The 18,782-nt window shown below is 33.4% G+C and overlaps 2 protein-coding genes across 3 annotated transcripts in view; one reads left to right on the top strand and one right to left on the bottom strand.

Annotated features, from left to right (window-relative positions):
* myom1b (myomesin 1b) overlaps positions 1 to 583 on the bottom strand; it is a 66,430-nt gene extending 65,847 nt beyond the window's left edge. The window contains exon 1 of the mRNA XM_073835594.1: positions 435 to 583. The gene's annotated coding sequence lies outside the window, so the exon portion shown is untranslated. The remainder of the gene's footprint in view (positions 1 to 434) is intronic.
* A 7,819-nt stretch (positions 584 to 8,402) lies between these two features.
* On the top strand, positions 8,403 to 18,779 carry myl12.1 (myosin, light chain 12, genome duplicate 1). 2 transcript variants are annotated; one of them, XM_073835592.1, is made up of 4 exons: positions 8,403 to 8,492; positions 11,736 to 11,950; positions 14,272 to 14,433; positions 17,960 to 18,779. In XM_073835592.1, the coding sequence occupies exons 2-4, from the start codon at positions 11,764 to 11,766 to the stop codon at positions 18,130 to 18,132; spliced, it is 522 nt and encodes a 173-aa protein (XP_073691693.1). In that variant the 5' UTR covers positions 8,403 to 8,492; positions 11,736 to 11,763; the 3' UTR covers positions 18,133 to 18,779. The 2 variants fall into 2 exon arrangements, with proteins under 2 accessions (XP_073691693.1, XP_073691694.1); XM_073835593.1 differs by having other exon boundaries at positions 8,440 to 8,492; positions 11,743 to 11,950.
* Positions 18,780 to 18,782: the final 3 nt, after the last annotated feature.

Here is an 18,782-nt window from a genome sequence, read left to right as displayed (position 1 = left end):
TCAATATTTTGATTGTTTTGCACTCTCAGATTCCAAATTCTCAAATAACTGAATCTCAACCAAATATTTTCATGACCTAACAGACCCATACATCTATGGAAAACTTTATTCAGCTTTCAGAGGATGCATAAATCACAATTTCAAAAAATGTACCCTTATGACTGGTTTTGTGGTCTAGGGTCACATATGCTTTCCTTTATTATGTGATTTTTCAAAAAATGCTCAAATCACTGTCAAAGCATCCTGTTTCCATTGCCACCCCATGCAATGTGACAACATGCTCCACAAAAACTGTTTAATCGTTTTGTTTGTTATTGACAACCTCAGTCTTCTCTACACTAGCGCGGATATCAGCTGTATAAAACTCAAGCTTGACAAAACATCCTCTATTTCACCTGACAAGCTTCATGCGTTCATGCAGCGGATCATCTCACCTTGCCAGAGGTCTTGCAAACAGCTCAGAGCCGGACCGGAGAGCAGCGCGTCAGGAACCCAACCAAGATCCAAATCCAAGCAAAGACGCAAACTGGCGCGGCGCTGTGAACGGGAGCCGCTGTCCACACAACAAAAATAATATTGGCGATGGCAGGAATGTCCGAGCGACTCTCACGACCTTTTATGGCGACAGGGGCCGTTAAATATAGCCGTAGTGCACAGGAGTATCGACGCATTTTACACTGCACGTTCTGTACCTCAAGACGTAGCCTAACCTTTACGCGTTAAATACACTGTTGATACAGTAGTTTATAGGGCTGTCATACACAGTATAACACGCAATATGAATGTTCAAAACTAAAACAAAATGTTGGTGGTTGTAATTGGTTTGTTGAAATGTCACACCTGTTAAATAACTACAACGAACTAAGTTTTGTACAGGCTAACAGCCATTTTCACCTCATATTGAAAAAAAGCTAATACACCCCAGCATTTATCATTAAGTGCCTAAAGGCATATTTGAATAAAAGCAACCGATTAGTAGTCTTGAACATCATTAATAATAAATGCCATCTTCTTTAATGAAAGTCTTTGGCAGCTCATAGAAACGTTTTTATACAATCTGATTAAAGAAATAGAGGAGATCTTCAATGTTGACCCTTTTTCAAACCCTCTAGCGCCACCAATGGGTCAAAAATTCTTATGCTATTAGCCATAGAACCATTTGGCAAACACAGGTCCTTTTAAAAAAATTAGCATATTGTGATAAAGTTCATTATTTTCTGTAATGTACTGATAAACATTAGACTTTCATATATTTTAGATTCATTACACACAACTGAAGTAGTTCAAGCCTTTTATTGTTTTAATATTGATGATTTTGGCATACAGCTCATGAAAACCCAAAATTCCCATCTCAAAAAATTAGCATATTTCATCCGACCAATAAAAGAAAAGTGTTTTTAATACAAAAAAAAGTCAACCTTCAAATAATTATGTTCAGTTATGCACTCAATACTTGGTCGGGAATCCTTTTGCAGAAATGACTGCTTCAATGCGGCGTGGCATGGAGGCAATCAGCCTGTGGCACTGCTGAGGTGTTATGGAGGCCCAGGATGCTTCGATAGCGGCCTTAAGCTCATCCAGAGTGTTGGGTCTTGCGTCTCTCAACTTTCTCTTCACAATATCCCACAGATTCTCTATGGGGTTCAGGTCAGGAGAGTTGGCAGGCCAATTGAGCACAGTAATACCATCGTCAGTAAACCATTTACCAGTGGTCTTGGCACTGTGAGCAGGTGCCAAGTCGTGCTGAAAAGTGAAATCTTCATCTCCATAAAGCTTTTCAGCAGATGGAAGCATGAAGTGCTCCAAAATCTCCTGATAGCTAGCTGCATTGACCCTGCCCTTGATAAAACACAGTGGACCAACACCAGCAGCTGACATGGCACCCCAGACCATCACTGACTGTGGCTACTTGACACTGGACTTCAGGCATTTTGGCATTTCCCTCTCCCCAGTCTTCCTCCAGACTCTGGCACCTTGATTTCCGAATGACATGCAAAATTTGCTTTCATCCGAAAAAAGTACTTTGGACCACTGAGCAACAGCCCAGTGCTGCTTCTCTGTAGCCCAGGTCAGGCGCTTCTGCCGCTGTGTCTGGTTCAAAAGTGGCTTGAACTGGGGATGTTTCTACTCCAGACTCAGTCCACTGCTTCCGCAGGTTATAAAAATTGGCACAGAGATAAAGGAGGTTTGGAGCTTCATTCTGACCAATTTTAGAGGCTTTCTTTCAAACTCTCTAGCGCCAACAATGGGTTAAATATGCTTAAGCTATTAGCTTTAGAACTTTGGTAAAAAAAAAAAAGTTGTGAAAATTGTCAGATATAAAGGAGGTTTGACGCTTCAATCTGACCACTTTGAGGTTGGTCTTTTAAACCCTTCTAGTGCCACCAATGGGTCAAATATATTTTGACTATTTGCTTTAGAAGTGTTTGGTAAAAAAGTTGTGAAAATTGGCCCAGAGATAGAGGAGGTTTCAAGCTTCAGTCTGAACAATTTTGGGGGCTTTCGCTTTAACCCTCTAGCGCCACCAATGGGTCAAATTTGTTTAAGCTTTTAGCTTTAGAACAACTTGGTAAATAGTTTTGAAAATTGGCACACAGATAAAGGAGGTTTGGAGCTTCAGTCTGAACAATTCTGGGGGCTTTCTTTCTAACTCTCTAGCACCACCAATGGGTCAAAGATGCACTAATAAGATGTTTACACTAATAACTTTCAAACCACTTGATAAATAGTTGTGAGATCTGGCATAGATATAAAATAATAATTATAATAATTTGTTACATTTATTAAGGACTTTTCTGGGTTCTCAAAGTGCTTTACATGGAAGGGGGAAATCTCCTCAACCACCACCAATGTGCAGCATCCACCAGGATGATGCAATGGCAGCTATATTGTGCCAGAACACCCACCACAAACCAGTTTATTGGTGGAAAGGAAAGACAGAGTAATGAAGCCAATCTGTATATATGGGGATAGTTAGTAGGCTATGATAATCAGAAAGCAATGAGGGAATTTAGCCAGGATGCCCTGGGTTACACCCATAGACTGTAAAAAATATGGACGTAGTGTCCGTGACGTCACCCGTAGGATTCTGAAGCGCTATTTTGAAGCCTATAGTGGGCGGGAGTCGGCCGTCGCCATCTTGGAATCGCGTCACCGCGCGTCACTCCCGGATAATCAAAAATGGGCAAAAAGGCGGGACGTGGGTGGAGCTGGTTGCTGAAACCACGCCCGCCTAGCGCGCCAGTGGTGAGAGCAGCGGCAATCCCCCTGTCACTCAAGTGACCACGCCCTTAATTATGCAGAACTTTAAGGCTTAATATAACTTAAACGGATGAGTTATAAAAAAATTCACCCCCCTCACAGTTGACATGAAGAGCGAAATTAGCTATATAGACCAAAACCACTTTTTGAACCAGGCCGTAAACATACTTTTTTCTGCTGTAAAGTTGGGCATTTTAACATGGGGAGTCAATGGGACTGACTCCCTTCTGCAGCCAGTCTCTAGCGGCCAGTCGATGAATTGCAGTTTAAGTCACTTCCGTGTTGGTTTCAATAGAGAGAGCGGGAGGTTGCCCCTTGGTTACACCCCTACTCCTTTTGAAAGACATCCTGGTATTGAGTCAGGACCTCAGTTTAATGTCTCATCCGAAGAGGTTAGAAGAGGGTTGGAGCTTCAGCCTGGCCAATTTTGTGGTTGGTCTTTTCAAACCCTCTAGTGCCACCAATGAGTCAAATATGCTTAAGCTATTAGCTTTAGAACCACTTGGTAAAAAGTTATGAAAATTGACACAGTGATAAAGGAGGTTTGGAGCTTCATTCTGCCTAAACCTGTCCAGTTTTGTGGTTGTTCTTTCAAACCCTTTAAAGTGCCACCAGTGGGTAAAAGTTACACTGATATTTATGCCAATATCTTTCGAACTATTTGTTAAAACTATGAACATTGGCACAGAGATAGAGATTCAATCTGAGCTTCAATTTTGTGGTCTGTCTTTAAAACTCTCTATCACCACCAACAGATTATATGAACAGATTATACAGAATATGCACTGCTGTTTATGCCAATAACTTTCTAACCATTTGGTTACATTTTTTGAAAATTGGCACAGAAATAGAAGAGGCTTTGACCTTCATGTTGACCTTCTATGTTTATGCTATTAGCTTTAGAACCACTTGGTAAATAGTTGTAAAAATTGGCACAGAGACAAAAGAGGTTTGGACTTTCAATCTGGCCAATTTTGTTCAGATTTTCAAACCTTCTAGCTCCAAAAGGGGGTCAAAGTTTCACTAATATTTATGCTAATATCTTTTAAACTGTGTGATAAAAATTTGTGAAAAATGGCACAGAGATAAAGGAGGTTTCGAGCTTCAATCTGACAAATGGGAATTTAGGAGTTTTCTTTCAAAAGCTCTAACGCCACCAATGGGTTAAATATGCATTTATGTTTACACTAATAACTTTCAAACTTGGTTTCAAACCAGTTGTGAAAGCTGGCACAGTTATAGAAGAGGTTTGGAGCTTTAACTTGACCAATTTGGTTGTCTTTCAAACTTTCTAGCACCACCAATGGGTCAAAGTTGCACTTATGTTTACGCTAATATCTTTTAATCTGTTTGGTTAAAAGTTGTAAAAATTGTCAAATAGATATAGAAGGGTTAGAGCTTCAATCCTACCAATTTTGGGGACTGTCTTTAAAACTCTCTTTAGCCACCATTTGGTAGAATATGCACTGATGTTTATGCTAATACCTTTCTAACAATTTGGTTTAAAGTTCTTTAAATTGGCACAGTGATAGAGGAGGCTTGGACCTTCAGTCAGACCAATTTTGTGGTCAATCTTAACCTTTTGGTGCCACCGATGAGTCAAATTTGCAATGATGTTTACATCAATGACCTTCGATCTGTAAGGCCTACAAGACACCATATCTCTTGAACAAAGCCAAAAGCATGGCAACTTCTAACGACAACACCTTCACAGATACAGGGCTTGAGAGCACTTCCAAAACAACTGACAGACCCCAAACAGTAATTTGGCAAAAATGCCAAAGCCTGCAACACATGACAGACAAATGAGTGTTACCAGAGTGTTATCATTTACTCACTCATCATATTTTTTTCCAAAACCATACGACTTTTGTTCATCTTCAAAACACAAATGAGGATATTTCTGCTTCTGTCCATTGAAAATTTATTCATATTCTATTCATTCACAACTCTGGTGCAATTGGACACAATTGCTTTATATTGCTGTGTATGAACGTTGATCAACGAACATAAATAGAGAACATCAAATATGGTAAACTGAAGTTGAACACGTACATGTGAGATGCAATGAGGATTCTTCTCACATGTCAAGACAATATGGCTGAGTTTGGGTTCATTTGATGTCAGAGACCAGCAGGTCAGGTCAGGCCTGCTGTATGTATTTATATAAACAAGCAAACTACGTTTTTCCACTTTGTCCATAGAGAAATGGATAGATTACCTTCATAAGCCTCTGACCTTATAGTTCTCTTCCTTTGAAAGGCCTTTATCTCAGCTGTGGTCTGCACTAACAATAGCCATGCTATTGTTATCCCCCCTCTCATACAACACATACCAGCAACAACGTGTGTGTGTGTGTGTGTGTGTGTGTGTGTGTGTGTTATTTCAATGTTTTTTTTAAGTAGGCAGCCTGGCACCATTTATGCATATCTATTAGACCTGCATGAGACATTACGACATGCATGCCACTCAAAAAGTTTGGAATAAGTAAGATTTTTGTGTTTAAGTTAACTTATACTCACAAAGGATGCATGTACTGTATTTCATCAAAACTACAGTAAAAGGGGATTGTTTATTTATTCCATCTGGTAAGAGAGAGAAAATATGTGTATGCACGGTAGACGTCACTAGATTGAGTGAATGCTTTGTGGTTTACAATCATACTACGGCTCATATTAAACAGAAAGCAACTCTCCTAAACACCTGAGATGAAGCAGTAGTGCATAAAGTCCTAGTTATGTTGATGCCAATCAAACTAGGCCAACTTTTCCTGGAAAAGCGTGTGTTTGTGTGTGCATGTTGAGATCAGCCTCCTGTTTATGAGACTGCTGTTGTCATGAATATGCATGTGTATTTTCGTCTTTGTAATAGTGTTTGGAAGAGCACATGTTTGGCTGACCCTGGGATTGTAGCATGGGTTTAACACAGCTGCTGCACTGCGTCTTCGTCATATGTGAAACTTCAAGGCCTTCACTTTGCTTTTGTCATAAAATAAATTGCACAATACAAAAATGTATTTATGGGGATATTTTTTCATATGTTATAATTTTGAATGCCCCCTCACATGTAGGCTTAAAAGAGAATTATCTACAACTACTGGAAAAATACAGTTTGGGACTAAAATACAAATAATGATTTCCATTCTATCTTTTAAAATTTTAGAGGTATACAAAGTGGTTGCTGTAATATTTGAAATGCCCTAATACGACAGCACAAGTACTCTCTCTTGTGGCCATACAGTAAAATGCAATGCTGCATAGATAGCCTGATTATGAATGGAAGAGGGAGCACGTGTCCACTCAGATCTATTAGATTAAATTTTGGATGCAGCTTTCAAAAACCTATTTATATTTTGGTGGCGTTAACACTATGGCAAAAATAACACATGCTAGTCTAAATTTAAAAAAGCTTTGTTTTTTTTCTAAATCAAAATACAAGTTTGCTCAGGATAGTAAAACAACAACAAAAACAACACTAATAAATCCATGAAAATCATTCAATGCCTGTACTGAAGTTTCAAGTACAATCATGCAGTGTCAATTTAAGTCTATTTTAAGTCTGTTTTAAATATTAGGTTAATTTGACTTTATCTGATCTATTTTAAGTCTGTTTGAAGTCTGTTTTAAATATTAGGTTATTTAACTTTATCTGATCTATTTTAAGTCTATTTAAATCTATTTTAAATATTAGGTTCATTGGACTTTCTCTGATCTATGTTAAGTCTATTTGAAGTCTTTTTTAAATATTAGGTTCATTGGACTATATCTGATCTATTTTAAGTCTATTTAACATTTGTTTTAAATATTAGATTCATTGGACTTAATCTGATCTATTTTATCTCTGTTTTAAGTCTGTATTAAATATTAGATTCATTGGACTTTATCTGATCTATTTTAGGTCTGTTTTAAATATTAGGTTGATTGGACTGAATCTGATCTATTTTAGGTCTGTTTTAAATATTAGGTTGATTGGACTGAATCTGATCTATTTAAAGTCTATTTTTAGTCTGTTTTAAATATCAGGTTCATTGAACAATGTATTTTTAAGTCTGTATTAAATATTAGGTTGATTGCACTTTATCTAATCTATTTTAAGTCTATGTTCAATATTATGTTCATTGGACTTAATCTGATCTATTTTATTATAATTCTATTTTAAATATTAGGTTCATTGGACTTAATCTGATCTATTTTATTATAATTCTATGTTAAATATTAGGTTGATTGGACTTTATCTGATCTATTTTAAGTCTATGTTAAATATTATGTTCATTGGACTTAATCTGATCTATTTTATTATAAATCTATTTTAAATATTAGGTTGATTGGACTTTATCTGATCTATTTTAAGTGATTAATCAAGTCATGTTTAAACTAGGAGAGAGTAGACACATTTGGATCAAATTTGTCCAGTTATGTAAAAAAAAAAGATGTTAACATGACAAACAAATCATGTGAATGCAATTTTAATAGCAAAATTTTAAATCAACTTCGTCTTGCTCGCTGAGGGCTCTCACACAATATATTGAGGCTTTTCAATTAAGTTTTAAAAACAAATATTTACCTGTAAAGTTACTTTAATACAATTAACATTTTGAAAGCATTTTTGATTGTATACTTGCTTTCAATTATGTAGTCAACAACACTTTTTACATACTTTCTTTGTAATTTTCATTTCAAAATATTTTAGGAGCTCAGTTTTGTTTGTTTGTTTTTGTAAACGACCAGTTTTTCAGCTATGTATGATAACAACCTAATGTTTCTGTCTCTGTAACTAGCTAAGGAACTAACAACTAAATAAATAAATACCTAACGTTACATAAATAAAACTTCGTAATAATGCAATAAATGTTACGTCTTCTCAGGCTGAACGGGAAAAAGTAGAGTTTAGACCGTATATGGTCATGTTTAAGAACAACTAACGTTACGTAGAAGTATCTGGAGGCGTGTCAGGAGAAACTAACGCTGAAGATAAAGGGTTTTAGCATGTTTATAATACTTAATTAACAAATTATGTCACGTGAAAAACGTATATATATTTTACAAAGCGTTTTAAACGCACCTCCTTGCTGATATTGCATGTTAAGGCATATTTAGTCAATCTTTATGTTTCATCCGGAACACCCTTTCAGTAGCACAGTGGTCTAGTCGAGGTTTGCGGAAGCGACGTTGAAATCCGGAAGTTTGGGCGGTGGTTGAACGCGGCTGGAAACTGTCGATCTCAGTTGTTCGGTAAGACGTTTATTTTATGTTTTAATTATTTGATCTGTTGTTGATATTCGTATAGACTTTACTTAAACCTTTCTATTTACTTTAATCATGTCTAACCAAATGTATACAAACATATAGACTAAACGAGCCACAAAATGCTCGCGGTTCTGATTAAAAATCTATAGTAATCTAAAATAATATTGCCTAGAAATGTTATTCACTTGTAGTATATATACAAATTATATTCATTTTTAGCTTTGAACCTAAAAGCTATCGCTTAAGTGTAGTTATACTCGCTTCCTGTCTCATTTTTATGGTTTGTTTAACCTTGCCATCGAAAATATATGCTAACGTTACAATAGTTTTGAGCATTTCGGTAACGTAAATAGTGTCCTCATTGACTCCTATGTGCTATAATTAAATCAAATGGGTCACTAATGTAGGCTACGATGATACAGAGGCTCTCGCCCTTCTTCTGCGGACTTCATTGCGTCGCAGCCGTTTTTCTTTTTGCCTTGAAATCAAAGAGTTTAAGCAGCTGTTTAGCTTAAGATTCCAGCAGAAGCAAAGTCTAAGATGGCTTATGTAATGCAGGAGGACTTGCCGCAGCACGCCAGTCAAATATGCGGGCATTTGAGCAGATACCATCAGATAGCTCTTTAGTGTTTTCATAATAGCTGGTGTTGAAAGTGCAGGCCTGAGACATACTGCTTTTAGTGGAAAATGTACCTGTGTTGTTATTAAAAGGCGTTGATTCACGTTTTTAATCTCCTTTTGAATGCAGACGATTTATAATTTCAGTAAGACAAGTTTGCTTTTATATATGGTTTCTACAAGTCATTTCATTCTGCCTTCCACAAATTAAGACCTTAAATCAGAGCGGAAAGTCTTTAAATGTCAATTGCAATGCAAAAATGAACATCTTCCTCAGTGCTTTTGTCATATTTTCTAATGCAAATATCCTTAAATCAAGATACAGTTAGTTGAGAGGCAAAATTAAGACAATCAAATCTTGTTTTGAGATATTGAACAAAACGAAGCCCTTTGTTTGATTAAAACAGCAACAAATATCGGTAAATGGGGTGTGAAAACTTGTTTTCTCTTTGAATTAAGTATCTTATTTAAGGTGAGACACTGCGGGTGAATAGGGTAAAACAAATACTAATAGTTATCACCTTTTTTACCCAGTTGATTGATTACATTGATAATTGCAAACAATTTTTGTATTACAAGTTTTCTAAAATGTTAGGTTTAAACATGAATTTCTACACTGTAAAAAAAAAAAAATACTGGCAGCTGTGGTTGCCAGAAGTTCACCGTAAAAAATATGGTAGCAATGTTTTACGGTTTTCAATTAAATTTACTGGTAAATACCGTAATTTCATTAACTGATATAATAGGAATGTACCAACATTTTGAAATACTGAAATCTGTTTTTGACCTTTGTAATACACTGATAACCACCAAAAGCAGGTGGTGATGAAAGCCCATCACACGGAGGTTTTAGATGATAACATATATAGAAGGTACACAGTGTCATCCACACAAACACTAAACACCATCATGGTAACACACATAAAACTGAAATAGTGAAAAAACATTAATTTAACAACATTAGATGTAACATAATAAAACCCTACTGTACAAAACTTTCAAGAAAAAAACTAAGAAGAAAAGGTTATTTCAACAAAAAACATCAAATTAAAAAAATAAGAAACAGGGAATTCTGGGAATGTCAATTTACGGTTATTCACTGTAAATTCGAAGTTCTTTTTCCCCGCTTCCAAAAACGTTATACTACATATGTGACCCTGGACCACAAAACCAGTCTTAAGTCGCTGGGGTATATTTGTAGCAATAGCCAAAAATACATTGTATGGGTCAAAATTATAGATTTTTCTTTTATGTCAAAAATCATTAGGAAATTAAGTAAAGATCATGTTCCATGAAGATTTTTTGTAAAATTCCTACTGTAAACCTATCAAAATGTAATTTTTGATTAGTAATATGCATTGCTAAGAACTTAATTTGGACAACTTTAAAGGTGATTTTCTCAGTATTTTGAATTTTTGCACCCTTAGATTCCTGATTTTCAAATAGATGTATCTCGACCAAATATTGTCCTATCCTAACAAACCATACGTCAATAGAAAGCTTATTTATTGAGCTTTCATATGATGTATATATCTCAGTTTTGTAAAATTTAACCTTATGACTGGTTTTGTGGTCCAGGGTCACATATATAGAAGGGCAACTTACAGTTAACCATTTCACAGGTTTTTACCGCAGCATTTTAACAATTTTTTACTGTTAAATTCATGTTAATTTTTTACAGTGTAGAACAAAAATCTAAAAACTGGATGAAGTCAGTTTCAAAATTCTTGTTTCTTTTTTTGACATATTGGAGTCAAGGGTTTTTCTCATTGTATCACTCCATAATTCAGAAATAACTTAGAACAGGCAGAAAGCAATATATTTTTAACTATTTTTGGGGAAATCAAATTTTGTATAAAATCAAGTAAATTATATATGAACAAAAACCTTTAGGATATAAAAAAACTTTATGAAAAAGACCAAAATCTCAAACTTGACAGGTGCATGGAAAAACAGCATTTTTCCTGCAGTGTCTTCCCTTAATCATAAACTCACTCCATTTTGATGAATTTCTCATAAAACATGACTTTAAATCTTAAATCATTTTGCTTTTCAAGTAAGTGTATCTTAATTTAAGAATATTTAAACATTTACTCTAGAAAATGACAAATGATAAAATTATTTTTTGAAGTTTGATTACAAGGTACAGTGAAGAATATTTTCTTTACTTGCTCTTGATAAAACTTGCAGAAAGCTAGTTTTATAGAAACCACTAAGACACTAGCCCCCGGTTTCACTGACAAGGCTTAAGCCTAGTCCTAGACTAAAATGTAAGTCTGAGCACTTTCAACTGAAATAAACTTGCTCTGACCGATCTAAAAATATATTGTTGTTTTGTCTCATGGTTGCACAACAGCATTGTTTTTTTTTTTTTCCTAAACATGTTTATAAAAATTACTTAAATGTCCTAATTGAACTATGGCCTAATCCTGGCTTAGTCTAAGCCCTGTCTGTGAAACCGGGCCTATATGTCTTTTTATTTAGCTTAATGCTTGTTATTTTTTTAATGCACAATCCATCTTTGTGTATAATTAGTTTATGAGCTGAAGATGATCTATAATTTTTTGGGCTTGTTTGTAATGTGTCTATAATTATTATTTTTTTTTTAAGCTTGTAGGTAAAACCAAATACAGCCAAAATGTCGAGCAAATGTCGTACCAAGGGAAAGATCACCAAGAAGCGCCCTCAGCGGGCGACGTCCAACGTCTTTGCTATGTTCGATCAGTCACAGATTCAGGAGTTTAAAGAAGCGTTCAACATGATCGACCAGAACCGCGACGGTTTCATTGATAAGGAGGATCTTCATGACATGCTTGCTTCTCTTGGTAAGATTTTAGTAGCACTGAGAAGCACAGTCAGATTTCATTAAGTTAAAAATTCTTGATTTTTGTTTTGCATTTCATTGTTTTCAATTTAAATACTATTTCTCCCAAGTACATAATGTAGATGGGAGAGGAGCAGGTCACGTCTGGAAGACTGCAGCGCCGCTTTTCACATTATACACCTTTCTTTTAAAATATTTAAAAGACTGCAGTAGTATCGATCCATATTACAAAACATCTTAGTCAGTCAAAGTTTTTGAACAGGACAGGAAGTCTTCTCTGCTTACCAAACCTGTATTTATTTGATCTAAAATACAGCAAAAGCTGTAAAATTTTGAAATATTTTTGCTATTTACAGAATCTGTTTTCTATTTAAATATATTTTAAAATGTAATTTATTTCTGTGATCAAAGCATTGTTTTCTGCATCATTAGGCCTTTTTCCATCCTTCAGAAGTCATTCTAATATGCTGTTCAAGAATTATTTATTATTATCATAAATATTTAAACCAGTTGATTTATTTGATACAAAATACAGCAAAAACAGCAATATTGTGAAATATTTTTACTATTTAAAGTATCTGTTTTCTTTTTGAATATATTTTAAACTGCAATTTATTTCTCCATCCTTCAATATTTTTTTTAATTATTATTATTATTATTTTTTATTATTATTATCAATAATTAAAACAGTGGAGATCTGCATTTATCTGAAATATAAAACTTTAGTAACATTATACACTATACCATTCAAAAGCTTTTTTTGGGTAAAAGAAATTAACACTTTAATTTAGCAAGGATGCTTTAAATTGATCAATATTTTTGCTATTTACAGAATCTGTTTTCTATTTGAATATATTTTAAAATGTAATTTATTTCTGTGATCAAAGCATTATTTTCTGCATCATTAGACCTTTTTCCATCCTTCAGAAGTCATTCTAATATGCTGTTCAAGAATTATTTATTATTATCATAAATATTTAAACCAGTTGATTTATTTGATACAAAATACAGCAAAAACGGCAATATTGTGAAATGTTTTTACTATTTAAAGTATCTATTTTCTTTTTGAATATATTTTAAAATGTAATTTCTCCATCCTTCAATAATTTTTTTAATTATTATTATTATTATTATATTTTTTATTATTATTATCAATAATTAAAACAGTGGAGATCTGCATTTATCTGAAATATAAAACTTTAGTAACATTATACACTATACCATTCAAAAGCTTTTTTTGGGTAAAAGAAATTAACACTTTAATTTAGCAAGGATGCTTTAAATTGATAAATATTTTTGCTATTTACAGAATCTGTTTTCTATTTAAATGTAATTTATTTCTGTGATCAAAGCATTATTTTCTGCATCATTAGGCCTTTTTCCATCCTTCAGAAATCATTCTAATATGCTGTTCAAGAATTATTTATTATTATCATAAATATTTAAACCAGTTGATTTATTTGATACAAAATACAGCAAAAACAGCAATATTGTGAAATGTTTTTACTATTTAAAGTATCTGTTTTCTTTTTGAATATATTTTAAACTGTAATTTATTTCTCCATCCTTCAATAATTTTTTGAATTATTATTATTATTATTATTATTATATTTTTTTATTATTATTATCAATAATTAAAACAGTGGAGATCTGCATTTATCTGAAATATAAAACTTTAGTAACATTATACACTATACCATTCACTTTTAATTAGCAGGGATGCTTTAAATTGATCAAAAGTGATGATAAAGACATTTATAATGTCACAAGTTTTTTGTTTCAGATAAAAGCTGTTCTTCTGAACGTTCTATTCATCAAAAAAAACCTGAAAAATTCTACTCATCTATTTTTAACATCATCATAATGTTTTTTGAGCTGCAATTCAGAATAGTAAAATGATTTCTGAAGGATCATGTGACTGGAGTAATGATGCTAAAAAAATCAGCTTTGAAATCACAGGAATAAATTACATTTTAAAATATATTCAAATAGAAAACTCTTATTTTAAATGGCAAAAATGTTTACAAATGTAACTGTTTTTGCAGTACATTGAATCAAATAAATGCAGGCTTGGTGAGATACTTCTTTAAAACATCTTCATTTAAAAGACTTTTGACTGGTAGTGTATGTTCATATATGTTAGTATATAAATCTGATGTGTGGATTTGTGAACAGTTTTATCTTCCATTAGCATGCAGTTTTGAGTAGGTTGTGTACATGTAACCATGTCTGGTTGTTCATCAATTGTTGATACCAATGCCTATAAAATGTCTTGGTGCCAAGGAAAACCGGCTATAATTATATTTTTCTCCTGTCTTTCAGGGAAGAACCCAAAAGATGATTATTTGGAGGCAATGATGACAGAAGCTCCTGGGCCAATAAACTTCACGATGTTTCTCACAATGTTTGGAGAGAAGCTTAACGGCACAGACCCAGAGGAAGTCATTCGTAATGCATTTGCCTGCTTTGACGAGGAAGGAACAGGTGAACAGATAATCTCTTATCAATTCCATGCAACACCATTTATGCTTTATTCCCTTTAAATGAATGCATAAATATTACAGCTGTCTCCTGCACTCAAAAAAGATATTTAGGCCTAAATATGAGGTATATATTATTTATATTATATCTTAATTGCACGTAAAATTTCCATCCTTTCCAATTACACTATTTTAACAAAATCTGAACTTAATGTGATGATATGATTAAATGAAATGGGTAAAATCATTGCATAAGTTATTTTTTAACTATTTGATTTTAAATCATATTTTCCAAATGCATTTCTTGGAATCGGAATAAATTACTCCATTATAAAAAAAAAAGACGTTTATTCAGTTAAAAAGTGTGAAATAATATTTATTTAGTGAAATAAGCAATATTCATTTAGGCCCGGTTTCACAGACAGGGCTTAGACTAAGCCAGGACTAGGCCATAATTCAATTAGGACATTTAAGTAATTTTTATAAACATGCTTAGAAAAAAACATTACTGGTGTGCATCTTGAGACAAAACAAAGGCACTGATGTATTTTAAGTTCAATCAGTGCAATTTTATTTCAGTTGAAACAGCTCAGACTTACATTTTAGTCTAGGACTAGGCTTAAGCCCTGTCTGTGAAACCGGGGGTTAGTGTTTAAAATGCATAAGATTAAAACGAATTGGCTTCATTGATGATACATATGTGAGCTTGGATATTTAAAGCATATTCAGTTTATTAGTAGTATTACAAAATTTGACCTGTTTCTTACCTTTTTCATTTATGTATGACTGACAAATATGACCCTGGACCACAAAACCAGTCATAAAGGTCAATTTTTCGAAGCTGAATAAATAAACTTTCCATTAATGTATGGTTTGTTAGGATTGGACAATATTTGTCTGAGATACAACTATTTGAAAATCTAGAATCTGAGGGTGCAAAAAAATCAAAATATTGAGAAAGTTGTCAACATGAAGTTCGTAGCAATCCATATTACTAATCAAATTTATGTTTTAATATATTTCTGGTAGGAAATTACCGAAAAATATCGATAATTTTGACCCATACAATGTGTTTTTGGCTATTGCTACAAATATACCCATGCTACTTAAGACTGGTTTTGTGCTCCAGGGTCACAAACATAAAAATACGCAACACATTATGTTTATTAGATTAATTTAATGAAGTATAAATGCATAAATCTTTCTCAGTGTGAAGAATTATGCAGTTGTGGATGGATATAACTGAGTAAAACTTAAAATAGTTAACTACTGAGGAAAAATAATCACATTTATTATAAACTTTGTACTAGGGGTGGACAATATGACAAAAATATAATACCCCCCCTTTTTTTTTATAGAAGTATCACGATTTTATCACAATTCTTTGTCATGTTGGTTTTACTATTTTGCAAGTTGTCTGAGCAGCACAGCCAAACTAATTTCCCTATTTTAAAACCAAAGCCTTACATGGTAACAAAATATATAAAATAAACAGAATGGCAGACGGTTAGGCCAGATTAAGCAAAGATAAAAATCTTTCTCCGGGTTTCATAGACAGGGCTTAAGCCTAGTCCTAGACTAAAGTGTAAATTTGAGCTGTTTCAACCCAAAGAAATTTGCACTGACTTATCTTAAAATATATCAGTGCCTTTGTTTTGTCTTAAAATGCACACCAGTAATGTTTTTTTTTTGAGGCACGTTTATAAAAATTACTTAAATGTATTAAATGAACAATGGCCTAATCCTGGTTTAGGCTATCCTGTCTGTGAAACCAGGCCATAGTCTTTTTTTTTAATCTTTGTTATTAAAAAATAAAAAGAAAGATAGGCTACATGTTACAAATACACATAATATACAAATAAAACTTGAATTTTCAGGTACAGTAGGTGTATTTAGCTATAGCATTCAAGAAATTGAATTAAGGGGAGACACTGCAGGCAAAAACTGTGTTTTTTCATGCATCTGTCAAGTTTGAGATTTTGGGCTTTTTGGTGTTTCGTAAAGTGTTTTTTCAGACTAGTGGAAAGAAAACACCCAAAAGACACAGTTATGTGTTTATTTTATAGCACTTTATCTATTTGTGTCAATAGATTTCAATTATAATCCATATTTTTAAAGGCCGTTTTCTCAAATTGAGTTTTTCTCCTACACTGAGCCATAAATCTCCACTTCAGTAGCACTTACACACACCAAACTTTACATTTTTATTTCTGTCTATATCCTGAAGGACTTCAAAGAGGGATTTGTTCATATGTAATTTGCTTGATTTTATGCAACATTTTATTCTCCCCAAAATGATAAATACATTGTTTTCTATCTATTCTAAGTTTTTTCTGAATTGTGGAGTGACAAAATTAGATACTGAATTTCACTTTGTAAAAACATTTGACTCTAATATGTCAAAACAAAAAAATTAAACAAGAATTTTAAAACTGACTTCATCCAGTGTTTAGATTTTTGTACAAGAAATGTATGCAAATGAGCGCAAATGTCATGAAATAATGCCTCAAACCTAACATTTTAGAAAACTTGTTATACAAAAAATGTTTGCCATTATCAATGTAATCACTTAACCGGGTAAGTAAGGTGATAACTATTAGTAAATTATTTTTTTTACCCTGTTCACCTGCAGTGTCTCACCTTAACAAATATAAAAATAAAACACTATATACATAAATTATACATTGACTCTTATTAAACCAACTCTATTAAAGTTCTTCACTCAAGAGCACCGAGTGATTTTTCTTGTTTTTTTTTTATTAGCCTACCGTCATCCAAAAATGACAATTCTTTTTTTTTTTTTTTTTTTTTTTAAATATATGTTGAACAAACTTATTTTGAAGATAAGTTTGGGTAACCAAACAGTTGGGGACCAGCTACTGTACTGCAATCCACATTCTTCAAAATGTATTCTTTTGTGTTTGTTTAATAGAGGTTTGGGACAATTTTTATTTTATTTTTTATTTTTATTTTTTTTGGGGTGAACTGTCCCTTTAAGGACAAGCTGCAGAATTTATAGTTCTGTCACTTTAAGAGCTGCATGCACACTGCAAAAAATGCTTTTCTTACTTAGAATTTTTGTCTTGTTTCCAGCCAAAATATCTAAAAATTCTTGAATCAGGAAGGATTTTCTAGACAAGTAAAAAGTATTATCTTGTTTTTAGTAAAAACAAGTCAAAATTAAGTGAGTTTTTGCTTAAAACAAGCAAAATAATCTGCCAATGGGGTAAGAAAAAAAACCTTGTTTCAAGCAGACAACTAGATTATTTTTCTTACCCCATTGACAGATTATTTTGCTTGTTTTAAGCAAAAACTCACTTAATTTTGACTTGTTTTTACTAAAAACAAGACAATAACTTTTTCTTGTCTAGAAAATCCTTCCTGATTTAAGAATTTTTAGATATTTTGGCTGGAAACAAGAAAAAAAATCTAAGTAAGAAAAGCATTTTTTGCAGTGCATCTCTTTATTCTCAACAAACCAGCTGATTGTCTCTGTACTAAGATAAATCTGTGATTGTTTTTCCTCACAGGCTTCATTCAGGAGGACTACCTGAGAGAGCTGCTGACCACTATGGGTGATCGCTTCACAGATGAAGAAGTGGATGAGCTCTTTAGAGAAGCGCCGATCGATAAAAAGAGCAACTTCAACTATGTGGAGTTCACCCGTATTCTTAAACACGGAGCCAAAGACAAAGACGATTAAGCTAACAAAACACCCTGGCATCCCTTTTAAAAAAAAAAAAATCCCCCTTTAGGCGAGAGAAATCCGTGCTGTCTGTTCACCTGGATCCCCATGAGAAGCCAACTTTAACTATAATATACTGAATGTGCGTATGAAAATTAAGTGTTTAACTTCACTGGAATAAGACATCATAGTTTGAACGGGTTATGATACAGAATCACAAAATCACTCATGGTATGAGCTCTTAAAATGCATTGAATCATGCACTACTTTTTTTTTTTTTAAGTTTAGCAAGTTTAAACTTGTTTTTTTTCCTGGGTTTGCGTGCCCGTTTTTTGTTTTCTGCCAACTGGAACAAATTCCACTTGATTTCGTCACATCTCATTGTTAACTGGTGAAAGTATTCTACAAGTACGGGGTTCATGGATCATATTTTCGTATATTTTGACCATGTCTTAGGTTTTTATAATGGTAACTTTAAAGTAGCTAGATAGACACACGCAGTAAGATGTCTCAGACCTCTCATACAAGTCTCATTTTTGTTGATTCGGTAAAAAATGTGAACGTGTTGATATGTTTAGATGCATTTGATCTCATTTGGTTTCATTGCCTAACTTTTTACATTTTATAATATTAAGTATTTTGAATAAATCTCTCTTATTACAACATGT

Source organism: Garra rufa, chromosome 3, assembly GCF_049309525.1.
Source record: "Garra rufa chromosome 3, GarRuf1.0, whole genome shotgun sequence".
NCBI lineage: Eukaryota > Metazoa > Chordata > Actinopteri > Cypriniformes > Cyprinidae > Garra > Garra rufa.
This window is presented reverse-complemented; position numbering and strand designations above follow the sequence as displayed.

Excerpts from the sequence above, each read along its gene's own strand:
- myl12.1 (XM_073835592.1), top strand. The coding sequence starts at position 11,764 with ATGTCGAGCAAATGTCGTACCAAGGGAAAGATCACCAAGAAGCGCCCT. Across the intron at positions 11,951-14,271 it reads TGACATGCTTGCTTCTCTTG|GGAAGAACCCAAAAGATGAT; the intron begins GTAAGATTTTAG and ends CCTGTCTTTCAG. Across the intron at positions 14,434-17,959 it reads CTTTGACGAGGAAGGAACAG|GCTTCATTCAGGAGGACTAC; the intron begins GTGAACAGATAA and ends TTTTCCTCACAG.